The 16,121-nt window shown below is 37.7% G+C and overlaps 1 protein-coding gene across 1 annotated transcript in view; it reads left to right on the top strand.

Annotated features, from left to right (window-relative positions):
- plxna4 (plexin A4) overlaps positions 1 to 16,121 on the top strand; it is a 326,516-nt gene that overhangs the window by 159,751 nt on the left and 150,644 nt on the right. Inside the window, exons 8-12 of the mRNA XM_028043958.1 lie at positions 2,429 to 2,528; positions 3,485 to 3,599; positions 12,201 to 12,401; positions 13,094 to 13,190; positions 15,572 to 15,762. Coding sequence (XP_027899759.1) covers positions 2,429 to 2,528; positions 3,485 to 3,599; positions 12,201 to 12,401; positions 13,094 to 13,190; positions 15,572 to 15,762 — 704 coding nt within the window. The remainder of the gene's footprint in view (positions 1 to 2,428; positions 2,529 to 3,484; positions 3,600 to 12,200; positions 12,402 to 13,093; positions 13,191 to 15,571; positions 15,763 to 16,121) is intronic.

Here is a 16,121-nt window from a genome sequence, read left to right as displayed (position 1 = left end):
TTGTCACAGCTTTGATATTTCATTTCATGTTTGCTTTATAAACATATATATATATATATATATACTGTATATACAGTACAGACCAAAGGTTTGGGCACAACTGTGTGTCCAAACTTTTGGTCCGTACTCAATACAGACCAAAAGTTTGGACACACTTTCTAATTGAATTCAATGAGAAGGTGTGTCCAAACCTTTGGTCTGTACTGTATATATACTGTATATATATATATATATATATATATATATATCTGTAGAGATCTCTCTTATTACCAGGAAATTAAAATGGTGTCACTGGAAACAGCTAGTCAGTGGCACCTGTCAAATACAAGCATGTATACCTGTCACCATTTGATCTCCTCCCTTCAGTTAGTTAGACCAGTGGTTCTCAAATGGGGGTACGCATACCCCTGGGGGTACGTGGAGGTACTGCAGGGGGTACGTGAAGCTTTTCAAAATATCTTTAAAAAATCAGTAGGCTCCTCATAATAAGTCTTGGGAAAAATTATTTTGTAAAAAGTTCAATAAAATATAAATGTGTGTTCATGCACTGAATTTTATATTCAGTATTTACAGGGTATTTACAGCACTGTACCTCTTTTTTATTCCAAAAATGTTTTGCCCGTGTCTGGGGGTACTTGACTAAAAATATATTTTTAAGGGGGTACATCACTGAAAAAAGTTTGAGAACCACTGAGTTAGACCAAAAGAGCACCATATATATATATATATATATATATATATATATATATATATATATATATACTGTATATATATGTTTTGAACCATGCGGTTTATAGCCACTGTGGTTTTTCTCTTCTACCACCAGGGGATTCTTTAGCAGGAAGTGAATCATTGGAAGTCAAAATTGGAAATCAAAGAAGAAATGCTGATTTTAATTTAGAACAAGCACATTCCAGTAGCAGGCACGACGCAGATATTTCTTCAATCTCATACCTCCTCATCATGGAAACCACACGAAGAAGTTCATATGATGCAGCTTTTAAGTTGAGGATTATCGATCTGGTAGTACAGGAGGGAAATAGATGTAAGCTCGGCATGAACGAATCCATGGTTCGGCGTTGGAGTCTGAGGGCTGCGTCCTTAATAAATCCAGCCCGGTACGGCTTATATATGTACGTTTTCAGTTAAAAAAAAAAAAAAAAAATTTTGTAGATGCGGCTGGTCATTTGACCATTTTAGATGTTGAATTCAGATAATTCAAGGGGGAAAAGTCAATAACAGTGAGTGGTTGACACTTATTGCAACCTGTTGGATCTGAACTCTAAAACTTTAATCTGTGAACTCATATCTTAATATTTTCTTTAATCTAACAAGTGGACAGAGAAACAAAGCGAAAGAAAAATCCCCTTCATATCTGCAGCTATGAACAAATGTATGACTTGTTGATCCACAAACAGGCAATGCCCGTATAAAGATGCACATCTGACATTGAAATTCTGGGAATTACAAACATTTGTTCAATGTTTGCTGTTTCAGCCACGTGTAAAGCTGGTAATACTGCCATAAGGCAAACATAAATGTGTAAATATGTACACCAAAACCCATTCTCTCACACACACACACACACACAAAGCTTTGCTGCCCAGACGGGCAAATGTGGGCTATATGTTTTTCTGCTAGGGAGAGAGAGTAAAATGCTTCTTAAATTTGAGTCTTTCATCTTCTGTTTTTACTAGTATTCATTAGTCAAAGCTTGGTATAGAAAGAAAAGGGTGCACAGCAGATGAAGAGAGAGAAGGATGGATAGTGTTAGCAGGCTTCAAAGTAACATTTAGGTGGCCTAATTAGGACAGATCCGTTGTCACTGGTGCTTTACTCTGATTGATGAATGATTCCTTCTTTGTTAGAGAGATGGAGGGAGACACACAGGGGACAGGGAGTCAAAGTGTGGAAGGAAGTGAAGAGACCTGTGTGTAAAGATAGTAGGAATGAGAGGGAGAGGCAAAGAGCTACTGCAGAGAATGAGCAGTTAGATGTGTAGACGTGTTGATGAATTAAACATGAACTCCTTCATTAGTGCCAGACAAAAAGACACACCTAATACAGACAAGGTGCGCGTTGATACACTTGCACAAAAATACACATGGTTGCTGTTTCATGTTTTTCTTTTAACTTGTCAAAAAATGTTCTCAAAGGGATTTCAGTGGGAATACTGCCCATCCCAAGGGACATCTTCATGCACAGCTCCATGAAAAGCGGGAGTTGACAGAACTGTAGCATTAATTCCCACCTTTTAAGATACATCCTGTGTCAATGCAACAAGATCACCACCTGTTGCTTCTGTATTGGAGAATCAAACAGATCAACACTATTGGAATACATTTTCATGCAGTAAATATCAATAATTTGTTCGATAAGTGTTTCAAAACCATCATTTCAATTTTGACCATCTGCCATTTTTTCTTAGGTGACCACCAGATTGTTCAGCTCTATCTAAAGTCCAAGGAGACTGGTCTGGCTTTTGCAAATGCCAGTTTTGTTTTCTACAACTGCAGCGTCCACAAATCGTAAGTCAATCTCTACTGCTGTTTTTAAATGCACTTCAATCACAGTCTGCAGCAGTGTTTTATTACTTTTTTCATGTACCAATTTAGGAGAACCAGAATGAAACATTGCTCTAGAGGGATTTCAGAGTGTAGCATTTCTAGCCAGCTTTCTTCTTTCTCTTTTGACATTTAAAGTTTAGACTCACCTGCAGGCCTGTTGTTATAGTTCCACACCCTTTGTCATGAAATAGCCATCTTTTCTTTTTTATATACATAATTACAGTTCTGCACAGATGTCTACATCCACTCATTGATCACATTTTTGGCTTTTGATTATGAATTTGAAATTTTTTTGATGGTGGAGTACAGTTACAATGTGAGTGTTTTTCAAAGATTAGAATTTGGTACTTACCTGAATTTATTGTGGGTGTATTTCTAAGATGTTCATAAATATTCTTACAGGTTAAATGTTGGTTTTAGAGAAACCAACATTTGTACAGTTTGGGATGGATCAGTTCACAGTTTGATTTCTACCAAGAAAGAAAACAGAACAGTGATTCCAAACATATAATCAAGATAGTATGGAAAAAATTCCAACCATACTGAAATTATGTAGCGCATGTTTAAAAGTTGAGTCTTCGATCCAAAATGAAGTAATTATCAGTAACTATAAATCTTGCAAAATTTCAGCTAGAATTTTCCATAGTAATTATATAGCTATGACCCTTGTATGGATTTCAGAAAATCTAAAATATGACAAAACTTCCAAACAATATATATTTTTTATAAGCACTGAAGTTGTGTATTGCATATTCCACTTTCCAAATAAAGCTGTCAAATGCATTTTGAAAATTCAGAAATTACCATGTTCCTCATGACTGTATGCATCTTCTGACTGCAACTGCAAGTAGATTAACTAAGCCTTTTCTCTGTTTTCTAATATCCCTTGGTAATTAAAAATATCTTTCCATTCTTAGGTGTCTGTCTTGTGTCAGCAGTCCCTACAAGTGTCATTGGTGTAAATTTAGGCATGACTGTACCCATGACCCTCGCACTTGTTCCTTCCAGGAGGGCCGAGTCAAGAATCCTGAGGTCAGTTGATCTGAAACTGGAATAGTTTTAAGAAAATGTGTTTGCTTCTCATATATTCTTCAACTATTTCACATAAGAGAATGCACAAGCTTCTCTGATTCAAGTATTTCTTCTCATTTTGAAATGGAAGACAGTCAGTAATTGTGACGAGGCAATATTGCTTCTTCTTAATAGCTTAATTTGTTTTAGGCTTAAGACCCCATCAGCACTCCCTCACATGAAAATGATTTCCCAGATCAATGATTAGATAGACCCTGACATCTTTTGTTCTTTAATGTCGAGATCATGGCCTTCTCTCAAGTTTTTGGGGTAATAAAAATGTTTTAAAACTAAAATTACCAACAAATGTTATGCCACTCAAGAATGGGTCAGTGTGCACAAGCCTGCCCACTGTAGACCAGGGAAGCAAGAGGATAAGTAAATTAGGTCTGGGGCTAATACCATTGTCTGTTTTTGAGCTGTTAGAACCAGATTTTATTCATGTATATTTACTATCCTTAAAATGTATTTTTGTATGGGTAGTAAATTGACTTTGGTGAAAGAAAATGTTTTTACATATGAGAAATATCTTCATTCTAAGATTTCATGTGCAAAAAGTGTCGTGTTAAAAGGATTGCAACACCTCTCAGTCGTAGTACCTCCATCTGGCAAGAGTCTCTTGGCATATCTTGCTTTTGACTGCTCTTCAAAGGGCAGTGGAAGCTAATAAAACTGAGTCATTTCACATGCCCATCCCTATTCCCTGCAACAGCTTACTCTTTGTGAATTATCAATAATATTGGCAGGCAGTTCTATTCCCGCCGAAGCAGAGCCGGCTGTAATTAGGCAGCTCTGCTGCAGAGGACGAGCTGTGCGCTGGAAGGGGCACGCTAAGCGACTGACCTCCAACCCAGCCACTCCCCATCACATGCGCACATGTGGAGATTTTACTCAGTTACTGCTGTAGCCTTCATGAAAAGATAGGAGGTCAGGGAAGGTGGAGATATGTGCCTGAGACTTGAGACTGTGGGTTCAGTATGCAGTTATTTGCAATTCTACTCTGTGCATTTGTTTCTGTGGCAGTGTTAGTCTGCCTGTACTTTGCCAATTCACTGTGGCTTTCAGGGGACGGATGTACAGGGACTTAATGGCCTGTTAATCTTAGCCTGAGGTGAGGTATGATGAAGATCACTAGTGCTCATGTCTGGGTTGGCAGACGGCGTACGACGGGCAGAGACAAGCTCAGCCAGATTACTTCTTTTGATGAGCAGTCTGCTCTCAATTGTGTTATTCCACACATTTTCCTTCCCCTTGAGCATTTCAACCTGCACACTATTTTCTTTTTCCTCCACGTAATTTATCTTTTTGAACTGTGCTTAGTTTCACCCAAGCAAAATTCTTTGCAGGTTTACATTTCTAATTAGCTTACACACTGGTGGTCAGTATTGACTCAGGTTAATAATGTGCGGATCCTCTCGTATTGTGTGCTTGCTAAAAGAAAAGAATAAATAAAGAGGGATTTAAAAAGCAGGTGTCATGCAGGCTTAATGATTTTTAATTTGCTTTTAATTAACCCTTTAATTCCAAGGTGATGTATTTACTGACAGATTTTACATGCTGTTTAGAAATAATGGTTCCACATGCATAAAAAGCTTAGAAACATGCACACACACCCAGAAAAGGCAACGCGTCAACTTTGCAATAAAATGAGGTCGCCTCTTTCTGCTGACACAGATTTTTTTTTTGTTAACTATTACAATTAAGGGATTTGAGGCAGTGATCTCAATAATCCCTTCACTCTATGTTAATAAGTAAGGCCAGCAGAATCTCCCTACTGCTTGAGCTTGATGTTAGTATGCAGGGCAGGGTGGAGTTTAAGCCAGGCCTGGGTGTTTCATCCATGCCAGCAACGATATGGGCACAGGGATCAGACGTTGGCCTGTTTGCCCTCCGTACATCTCAAGGACATAGAGATTCTGGCTTTCTAACAAAGACTATTCATGAAGCTGAACTTGAATACACTAATGAAGGAACCAGTGGTTACCCTCTATTTATATGTATTGCCATATGAATTGATTGTTCTTGTTCATCCACTGTACAGAGTGTTTACCGTCTTCCTCAAACTGTAGTCCATATTCACAATACGCATACAATGTATCGCCATAAGAAAGTGATAAAACTGGGTACACTTCCCATTCTCTTTGTCTGATGAAAACCACAGGAGGATATTTCCCTTTCTTCTTTTCCTGTCTACAACACAGCATGTTCATATCCTGAGCTGCTGCCAAGTCTTTCCCTAATATATTCGGCTGGTAGGGAGATAGAAAACACAAAAATATTAATGTCACTGAATTCATTTCATTATCTCCCAGCTCATACCGCACTTTTCATCTCCATGCATTATTTACTTCCTGACTGTGCGGCGGTGATCAATGTCATGAAGTTTATTTACCAGCAATTTATTGATCAGGTGATCAGGATCATTTTATTAAAGAACCTAAATGCCAACTGTAATAGCTGTTAGCTGCCAATATTGGATGGGAATGGTGCAGAGAACTACCTCATTTCAATTCATAAGGAAATCAATGTTATCCTCTGAGCTGAGGGTTGAAGAGTTAGAGGACAATATGCGAGAAGTAAAAGAAAGGAAATTTTGAGTTGTTTAGGTAATAAAAATGAAGGATTAACCTTCAAGTTTCTGTTCTGGCAATCAGTGAATTTTGAATTGATTTGAAGATTATTTTGGGAAATTTTATGACAGTTTTAAAGTTATTACTGCTTCAACCTATTAATAAGATTTGCCTATATGCTGCAGATCCTTAATGCCTCGTTTTCAATAAGTGTTATGGCACGGGTTGACGTGGTTTGGTACACTATTGTGTCTGTTCCCGTTGTAAAAGTGGACCATACAACTGACCTGTATCATTCCATTCCTGGGCCAACGTCATTTGCAGGTACATAGAGCAATCCTTCAATACAGTTAGGGTGGAGCTACAAGGACCACACACCAAAGTCTGTTGACTGGGGACAGAAAAATTTAACTGTTTGCAACAAGCTCAAAAAATATTATATAGTGTGTCATGTACATCATCGTACCAACATGACCCAACATTGAGTATACTGGTTTATCATTTTTATTCCTGCCTGTCCAGTCAGAGTCCTGCTTTGGGTGGAATTATTCTCCTGGATTCCCAGGATCAAATAATAGTGTACCAAACCACACCGAACCAAACTATACTGCTCAGTTGAAAAGAAACATTAGATTCCTGAAATCTTGTGACTAGCAGAGAAAATTTAAGCTGAAACTCTGTGGGAAGCAAACCTTTACTCTGATTTTTATTAGTACTACTACTAATAATAATCTTAATTTTGCAACTTTAACATCTTTTGCACTTATTTCTATTTCATGGCCACAAATATAAGCAAAAAAAGTAAACAATCCTGGAAATGATGTTTAATCTGGAAGAAAATGATTTTTAAATGTTAAAGATAACTTGCTGTTTGTTTCCACTGAACATTTAAGTGAATTCTAAGATTGAATGAGTAAGAGGAAAACTTTCAGCTGTTGCTGCACTGTTATCTCAACTTTTATTTCGATAGATAAATAGCTTTTTCACAAGAAGATTTTTCACAAGAAGATTTTTCTAAGTGTTAGTTTTCCATTAGGAGAAAATTGTAAAAACACAGCACAACTGAAATGTTATTTAAGATTAAAAGTGAAGTAATGGCAATAAGGAGGAGCAGCTGCAGGCAGGGACAGTTGGCAAAGAGAAAGGAGGAGAGTTTTTTTGCCTTAGGCTCTGTTATAGATTTATGATAAATCAGAAACTGGGAAGCTTTAGGTTACCACAGGCTGTTGGTGCGCACATACATATCTAAAAACTTAAGATCCTTTTCATCTTCACACCTTACGCTGCTATAATTATGGGCCTTTCTCTCTTTTTGTTGCCATCGCCCACCCTCCCGCTCCCTTTTGCTTCAAACTATGCCAAGGGCTTTTACATTCGCAGCTCCCATTCTGCTTCCTACTCTCTGTCACTTTCCACATCTCCACCCTTCACACCTCCCACCAGTCTCTAATTATCAGATCTAAGTAGGTCCCCAAGAAGAAAAGGAGTCGGGGAAGAGTAGGGAGGAGAGCGAATCAGTGATGGGCTTGACGAGAAACATGAGATTGGTCATTGAGAAGGAATGAACCATAGGTGAACTGCACTGGCTGCTTTTTATATATATAAGTGTGACAAACGTGAAAAACGTGTTTTTTCACGTTTGTCACACTTAATAGATTCTGAACATAAAACTATTTTAAATATCAAAGACAACACAAGCAAATGCAAAATGCATCTTTTAAATGATATTTGTGAGTATATTATTACTCGACCTTTCACCTGGCAAAAAACCTGATGTACATGGGAAATGATCATGGATCAGGGAAAAGAGTGAGAGCAATACTACTACTAGAGCAAAAGACAAAACAGAAGGCAACTTTGATTTTCAGTCACTTCTATGCTGAGCTTATGTTGAGTCATGCTATTTACAGGTACTTTTCTCTTTATAGTCCTTCAGTTGAAGTCCTTGATTACATCCCCTGTCATTAACATTTACAACTTGAATCGCACCAACAGCTTCATACGAATGCACTTTCACAGGACACAGTTTCAGTCTTTTTTCTTCAAATCTGGTTCTCTGGTCTTTCTTCAGCAAGATGAAAGAATAAAGAGGTTAAAAGGAAATGAGGCTGAGAGGTTTTGCCACCATGAAGCAGACATCTCTGCTCTCACAAGTGTACAAGGCCATTCAGATAAATAGTCGTGTTTAATTAAATGGATTTATAGATGAAATTATATGCTTCGCAACATTTTCTGACAGTTCTCCACATTCCCCTAAATAATCCATTAAACAGGTTGTCAGTACTTTTCACAAAAAACACAGTAACTAGATGTGTTAATGAAACTCTTTACAGTGTCTCACTTTAAAATTTAAAGTACAGAATGTAAGAATGTCTTAAAGCATATCATTACCACATGAGAGAAGGTGATTTCTTTTTTTAGTTTTATTTTTCAATTCAATTCTTTAAACCTCACCAATGATTAGTTAATTTAAAGTAAAATGGACATCAAGTACATTTCAAAAGATCCTTCAGGGTTGAAAATATATATTTCTGTTAATTTTGAAGTTTACAGCTTAGAGGTAAAGATTAAAGATTAAATATTACATAAAACTTACCATTTAAAAAATGATTTCCATAGCATTTGGTCAAGCTGCTTTTGCATGAGTAACTGCATCAATGTGGCATAACCTGAAGGCAGTCAATCTGTGAGGTGTATTGAAAGCCCTGTTTGCTTTAATATTAGACTTGTGCCTGTTTGTATCATTGGGTCTGACGTCTTTCACCTTCCTCTTGATAATACTCCTTACAATAGGTTGTCAATGATGAGTCCAGTCTGATACGAATATGTACATTAATCTAGAGTTTAATTATTTTTTATTGAGATGTACAATGTTCTTGCCATATAGAAGTGGGATATTAAGTATATTTATGTTAAGTGATGTCGTCTTAAGTAGGCATCTGCATAAACCACTGACTCTTGGGGTGTTTGCACTTAAGCATATGGGGAATAATAATAAAACCGTGCACATTACATCAGCTAAACATCTACATAAATCTCAACAACACGGAGCGACATAATTTCAAGCCAACTAGGAAGATATACAAGCTTTGTTTGTCTAAACACTTAAAAGTGAATACTGAAAATGTTCACATGCTGTTGTTTCAGTGCATCTTATTTTCTATTTTTAGTTACAAACAGAAATCAAAGCTATGAAACAGAGAAATGCACATAAAAAATATGCAGTAATCAAAACTTTTATTATGCTTTTACCTTGTGCTTTTTTTTATTTCACAAAAACTAACGAGGCTTTTTGGCATTTAGGCATTTTGCAGTTCTGAATTGGTGTCTATGGGGATATGTGCTTTGAAATTAAAGGCTGATATGACATTAGTTTATGACTATAATAAAATGGGGATGTCCTGTGTGTGTGCACAGATATGCTAGGTTGCCATGTTGAAACATTATTCAAGGTATGATTTGTCTGACTTTGTGGCTTCTGGCTAGGTTTTCCTCCTTAAACTGTAATGTAATTCTGAAGCTTTGGTTTTACTTTGTTTGCAAGTATGAAGCATTTCTAGGCAAAATTTCTGTTTATTTTCACACAAAAATATTGAGATGAATCTTGGCAAGGAAACCACTTAGTTTTAGTTGTTTTTAAGTACCTTACCACCTCTTTATGTTTGCAACCTTTTTGAGCTGCAATAAACAAGTTTCCCCAAACATTTTACAAGCATAGAGAGCCTGATTGTATATAAAATAACATTTATTGCAGTCCAGGCAATTATTTGCATTATGTATGAGTAATATTGGAGTGATATTGGTGTACTAAGCTAGCAATATGTAGCTAAAATAATAAATCATTAAGTAACAATAAATGTATGTAATCCATTGTATAACTGTAAAAATCAATTGCACATTAATCTAACAGCTTAAAATTGCTTTATTTTTTCTGTTTTAAATAAAAGGAAATTGGATCATCTACTGTTTTTATTTCAAATCGCATATTTTACTAAAATGCTAAAATATCATACTTGTCTATGTGAAACAAAGTTTGTTGTATGTTTGAAACCAAATTATTATAACATGACCCTACACACGTTTATCTTAGCATGTGTGTGTAAAATTCAGTCTCATCATCACTTCACAGCTCTATCCCTGTAGATCTGTGTCTTAAAGATTCCAGTCAGGCGCTGTGTTAAGTCATACTCCAGTGCTTTCCGTGTTTTCATTTCCACAAACCAGATCAGATTTATTGTCCCCATTGTTCATGTCTATTAACTGGAAAAGATGTGATTAAAAATGGATTGCATCTCTCTTTGCTCTCCCGCTCATTTTCATTCTCCAAATATGACCCTTCGTTCTTAGGAAAATGAGATTTGGAAGAGCAAACACACAGTCACCGCCACCTTCCTCTCCTCCACCGCTGAACTCACCCCCCTCTGTGTGTCATTTATCTATAATGACTTTGTGAATGGTGTCACAGAGCGTTCGGCTCTCTCACCACGTGATTGAGTCACTCACTAGTCAGTCACTCACTCAGCCTACCCAAATCAAGTGGCTTTTAATGAACTTCAAACAAGTGTTATCGCACAGTTCAACGTGTGCTCTGCTTCAATCCCTCTCCCTGGTGCTCCCCCTCCCCGGCTCCATCCGTTAGGGGGCTTCTCTTATCTGCTCCCTTTCTTTTCACCCTCTTTGCACTTCTCTCTTAGACATACTAAAGCTTTCCCTGTCACATGCGCTTAATGGTGTTCCTGCTGCTTTCAGTTTGGGTCTTCTTTTGTTGTTCCTCTCTCTGCTAGCCTGTTTTTCCTTCTCTTCCCTTTCTGCTGCCCTTCTGCAAAACACACGGAACATTTTGCAATGTGTTCAGGGAAGTGTTGTTCTGTATTTATTATGCTTACTTGTCTTTACCCCCCTTCTGTTTTACCTTACATGTATTCTTGTCAGATTATCCTGCTGTCCTAGTGCTATGTGTGTTACTTGTTGTCCTGTCACTTTGTCCTAGGCCATCTGTTCATCCTTTAACATCCCTTTCACTTTTTTTTCTGTTTTTGATCCCTCCCTCTCTCTGTGCCTGTCATTCATTGTTATTAGCCTACTTAGACAGGAGGCAAACTTATATTGGAAACGCCTGCGAAATCTTTTGTTTCTTAAAAATACAAGAAAAAAACATGCATCTTGGATATCTAGCAAATTAGAATTAAAGCTCTTCCTTAAGTGTCTGCTTCAATGTATAATTGATGCTTCCATCCTTAGGATAGTATCAGTAGAGTAGAGAGCAGACTTGTCCTTCATTTTCTGAATGTGAACAGGTCTGTCATTTAATTAGAATATCAGTATGCATGCTTCATCACGAAAACCAAGGAACACACAAAATAGGTCAGGGATCAAATGTGGAGAAGTTTAAAGCAGAGCACAATTTCTGAATAATAATCAAAGCTTTGAACATCTCAGAGCACCGTTAAGTCCGTTATCTGAAAATAGAGTACGGCACAACTGCAAACTTACCAAAACATAGCCATCCACCTACAACTAACAGACTGAATAAGAAGTCCACCAATCAGAGAAGCAGCCAATAGACCCACAGTAACTCTGGAAGAGCTACAGAGATCCACAGCTGGAGTAGATTAATATTTTGACAGTCAAGTGTTAGTTGTGTTCTCTACCAATCTGGATATTATCTCAAGAAAAAATCCACAGTTGACAGTGGATTTGTGTGGATCTGTCATATAAATCACATATATGATCTTAATTTTAAAATGTTGAAGGGGTTGGAGTAATTTTTACACACATTTTTAAGTGTATTTTTTGTGACCACATATTCAGTTTATAAAGTGGATTAAATTTTTCTCATGTAACATGCTGCCATCCTTACACTGAAATATCTTTCAGTCAGGTTTCTTACTGTGTACTTTTAGTACAGTATTCAAAAACACACCTGCTGCCATAGTAATTTAATATTACTCATATATTATAAATGATAACCCAACATTGATGTTTGTTTCAGGGCTGTCCACAGTTGCTGCCTGCAGACAGGATACTGGTTCCAGTCAATGTGGTAAAGCCCATCACCCTGCGGGCCAAGAACCTACCCCAGCCACAGTCTGGGCAGAGGGGCTACGAGTGCCTCCTAACCATCCAGGGAAATGAGCACAGAGTACCTGCCCTGCGCTTTAACAGCTCCTCAGTGCAATGTCAAAACACATCGGTAAGAATTAGCATCATCAATGGCTCACATTAGCTCACCTAACCAGTTTCAGTAAAGACTCCCGGTATTTGCCATCAAAATTTGTACTCCTTTCACTGATATTTCCACTGTTATAAGGTAAGTTAAGTTTTTCTGATACAAAGGGATTATATGAGACAAGAGCCTAACTATGCCTCCCCTTTATTGAGGCTCCATCCTTTCAATGAATAATGCATTGACAGCAAGTATAAAAGGCTTTATGCTTGTCGTGATGCTAATCGCCTGTTGATACAATAACATTCCATCTTCCTGTCTATCTTCATCACTCTGCATGTGTGTGTGTTAATGTGTGCGTGTCAAGATGTCGGTGGGATTGGGTGTGTAATCACAGTACAGGGCAAACATTGTAGTTTGATTGAGCTGTGTAAGAGGGAAACTGTAATTTAGCAGAAAATTATGATTCTAGCACCAGCCTCTCGTGCTGCTGGTGTTACAGAACCAAATGAAAAATAATCTAATCTTTGAACGCTCTCTGGTGTGTGTGTGTGTGTGTTCGCTGAGTATAAAGCCACCTGTTGTTGCTGATGTATTTTTGGGATGAAAGAGGAAATCGGGCACTAAAGGCATTTGAACACAGAAATAATACACAGTATAAATATTTCCCTCTCTCCCTGCAATGCCACTCATTCCTTCTCTGGTTGCCATGGTTATAGTATTTCTACGATGGGATGGAGATGAGCAGTCTTCCTGTGGAGCTGACCGTCATCTGGAACGGAGATTTCAGCATTGATAACCCCGCCCACAACAAAGGTGAGCATTCAGACAGATGCAGGCATTGGTGTGATCATGTGCAGCGACACATGGAAACACATCTGCTCACCAACTTATTCACTTTACACTTAGTCCAACGTGGTCTCCTGACAAACTTGCATCGAGATATATACATTGGGTCTGCTGCCTCCCAATTGTTGCCCTTGCAGCCTGTCTCCATAGCAACAGGTGGTGGTGCGCTGAGGTGAAGCATCTATTTCCTGATGTTGCCATGAAGAGTGGTTAACTTTAACACATCCTCCTTTTTCCCCCCGATTCTTTTATTTATTTATTTTTTGCCTTGTCTATCTTTTTCCCATATTGCTGCATTGCAAAGTACTGTTGTAACTCTCTGGGTTATACTTTATTTGTTTCTCTGCAATATTATTATTTCTTTTTTTTTTCCATAGGACTTTTGTGATAAAATTTTCTGTGTCCTTTACTGCCTTCCTTAGTTTTGCCAAACTCCTCCTATTGCTGTAGACTTATTAATGGAAAACTACAGCATTGTAAAACAAAAAAAATAAATATATTGGTGCATCCTGATCAATTGTATCATTTAAAAGTTTATTTTATAAATCAAATTCAAAAAGACAATAATATAGAGATTTGCTCTACATCGATGGACATATTGGAAGTACTTTATTTGTCAGTTTTGATCCATATGGCTTATAGTTAATAATAACCCAAAATTTAGCTTAAAAGTGGAGTTTTAATACAGACATGTTATGCTACGGCCTATACAATATTGGGAAAGACTGATGAATTGTCAGCTTCCCAGCAGATATCCAACCTCCAGAAGACATTGCTAATGCAGATAGCTATTCACTGAGCAAAGTACCCAAGCGTGTTAATAGAAGGTTAAGTGGAAGAAAAAAGCGTTAAGAAGTCCAGTAAACATAGTCATCCACCACGGAAATTTGCAACACTTCATGCTTACAAGCTCATCAGTTGTTGGTTTTATTTTGCAGTGTGACATGCCACCTTCACACATTGTCAAAAGTACCAAAGCCAGCTTAAATAATCATGGTACCCTATATTTGTTCGGCCAGGAAACTTGTTTGACTTATACACCATTGAGAGTATTTGGGGTATTATCCAGAAGAAGATGAGAGACACCAGGCTTGACAAGCTGAAGGGTTCTATTAAAAGCAACCTGGGTTTGCTTAATACCTCAGAGCTGGAGGCTGATTACCTTCATTGATGCTACATTTATAAGCATGAGTAGTGCAATAACAACCTGTAAATGCACTCACTGAACCAAATAGTGAGTGCATTTATGGTACAGTGCATGGACATGCTTTTCTGTAAAAAGATATTTTGTATGAAATATTTCTCAGGAACTGAATTTGGTGGTTTTCATTACCTGTAAGGCATAATCATAAGAATTTCAAGGGTGAAACTCTAGGAAAATAACGCTTTGTGTATAATGAATATGCAAAATGTATTAACTTGGCTTTTTGAATGTAATAACTGAAATCATTTGTACTGTCATTTATTTAAATTCACCTGTACTTTAAAAAATATCAATCTCTACAAACAGCTCTAATTTATTTCCCCTTCCTGTATTTACAGGAAGTAAACAACACACTGTGGGCTATCCTGATTTTTTTTGGTATCTGACTTATCTGTGAAATGAAGATTTGCTGCTGATTTTTTTAATATGTGCCTTTGAGTTGCACTTGTTCAATTTGGCCACTGTAAATTCACTACTGCAAACAGTTTATGCTATACCAGGAAAACATTAGTAGGTGGTGGGTTCTAGTTCTCTGAAAGGCAACCCCTTGTTTTCTCCAAAGGCAGGGGAGTCAGGCTCATGAAATTTATTGTTAAAATGTGGATTATATGCCAAAATGACACTGTGCTGCAAGGCAAACTTTGTAGGGTGTTTGTGGTTGTGTTTACATGTGTCTGTGTAAAAAACACATCTGCAAAAATATATCCTTGAGTGTGAGTGCAGAATCAAAGAGGCAACAAAAGTTACAAAGGAGATGCTTGAAATGGAGAACGCTTCTTAAACCGCCTCCTACCTTTGTTTGCCTGCGGAGGAAGCATCTCTCGGGGCATTTTTTGATGGGCACTTCACACACACGCATCTAATGGCAATTAAAAGAGAAAATGGCTGGTCTGTTGCCATGGAGATGAGATGTTAAATGTGTGGTGGGTGACGAGAGGCAGGAGACAGCATTGTAGGAAACCCGGTGAGGCAAGGCAGGAGGGAATGCGAGTGTATGGAGATGGTGATGGCAGGAATAATGAGATATTTGTAAGAGTTCAGGTTGTGTACAGTGGTCTAGCCTTTTTTAAGTGATTTCTCCAGAATAACTTGATCTCCTTTCCCTCCACATTTTCTTTGTCTGCCTTTATTTCTTACTGCACAGTTCATCTTTATAAGTGTGATGCTCAGCGTGGAAGCTGCGGTTTATGTCTGAAAGCAGACCCACTGTTTGGGTGTGTTTGGTGCAAGGGAGAGAACCGCTGCACCCTCAAGCAACACTGCCTCCTCCCAGAGAACCAGCTGCTCGAGCCCAACGGGATCAACAGCAAATGCACCAACCCCAAAATCACTCAGGTGAGACAAAAACACCAGGAGAAACATGCATGTCATACAAAACAATACCCAAAAAGCAGTAAAGTGTGTTTAAAATGGTGAGTGGTCAGAATTCATATAAAGCATTTGGGAGCACAGCACATTTTATTTCATAGCAAAACATGAATAAGAAGCATCACGCTTCTTATCCACTGTACAGAAAACTCTTTAGTCATTCCACATATGGCAGTGTCCACATTTTTCTGAACCAGCTCAAATATTTACTGTAAAACTGACAAAAATGGTTGAAGATGTAGCTTCTCTGTGAATCATGTCTTTGTATAACTTCTATTTCTGAGAATTGCACTCCTTCCTGATGAGAGTCAGGTAAATAGTGACTG

This window comes from Xiphophorus couchianus, chromosome 17, assembly GCF_001444195.1.
Source record: "Xiphophorus couchianus chromosome 17, X_couchianus-1.0, whole genome shotgun sequence".
Taxonomy (NCBI): Eukaryota; Metazoa; Chordata; class Actinopteri; order Cyprinodontiformes; family Poeciliidae; genus Xiphophorus; species Xiphophorus couchianus.
This window is presented reverse-complemented; position numbering and strand designations above follow the sequence as displayed.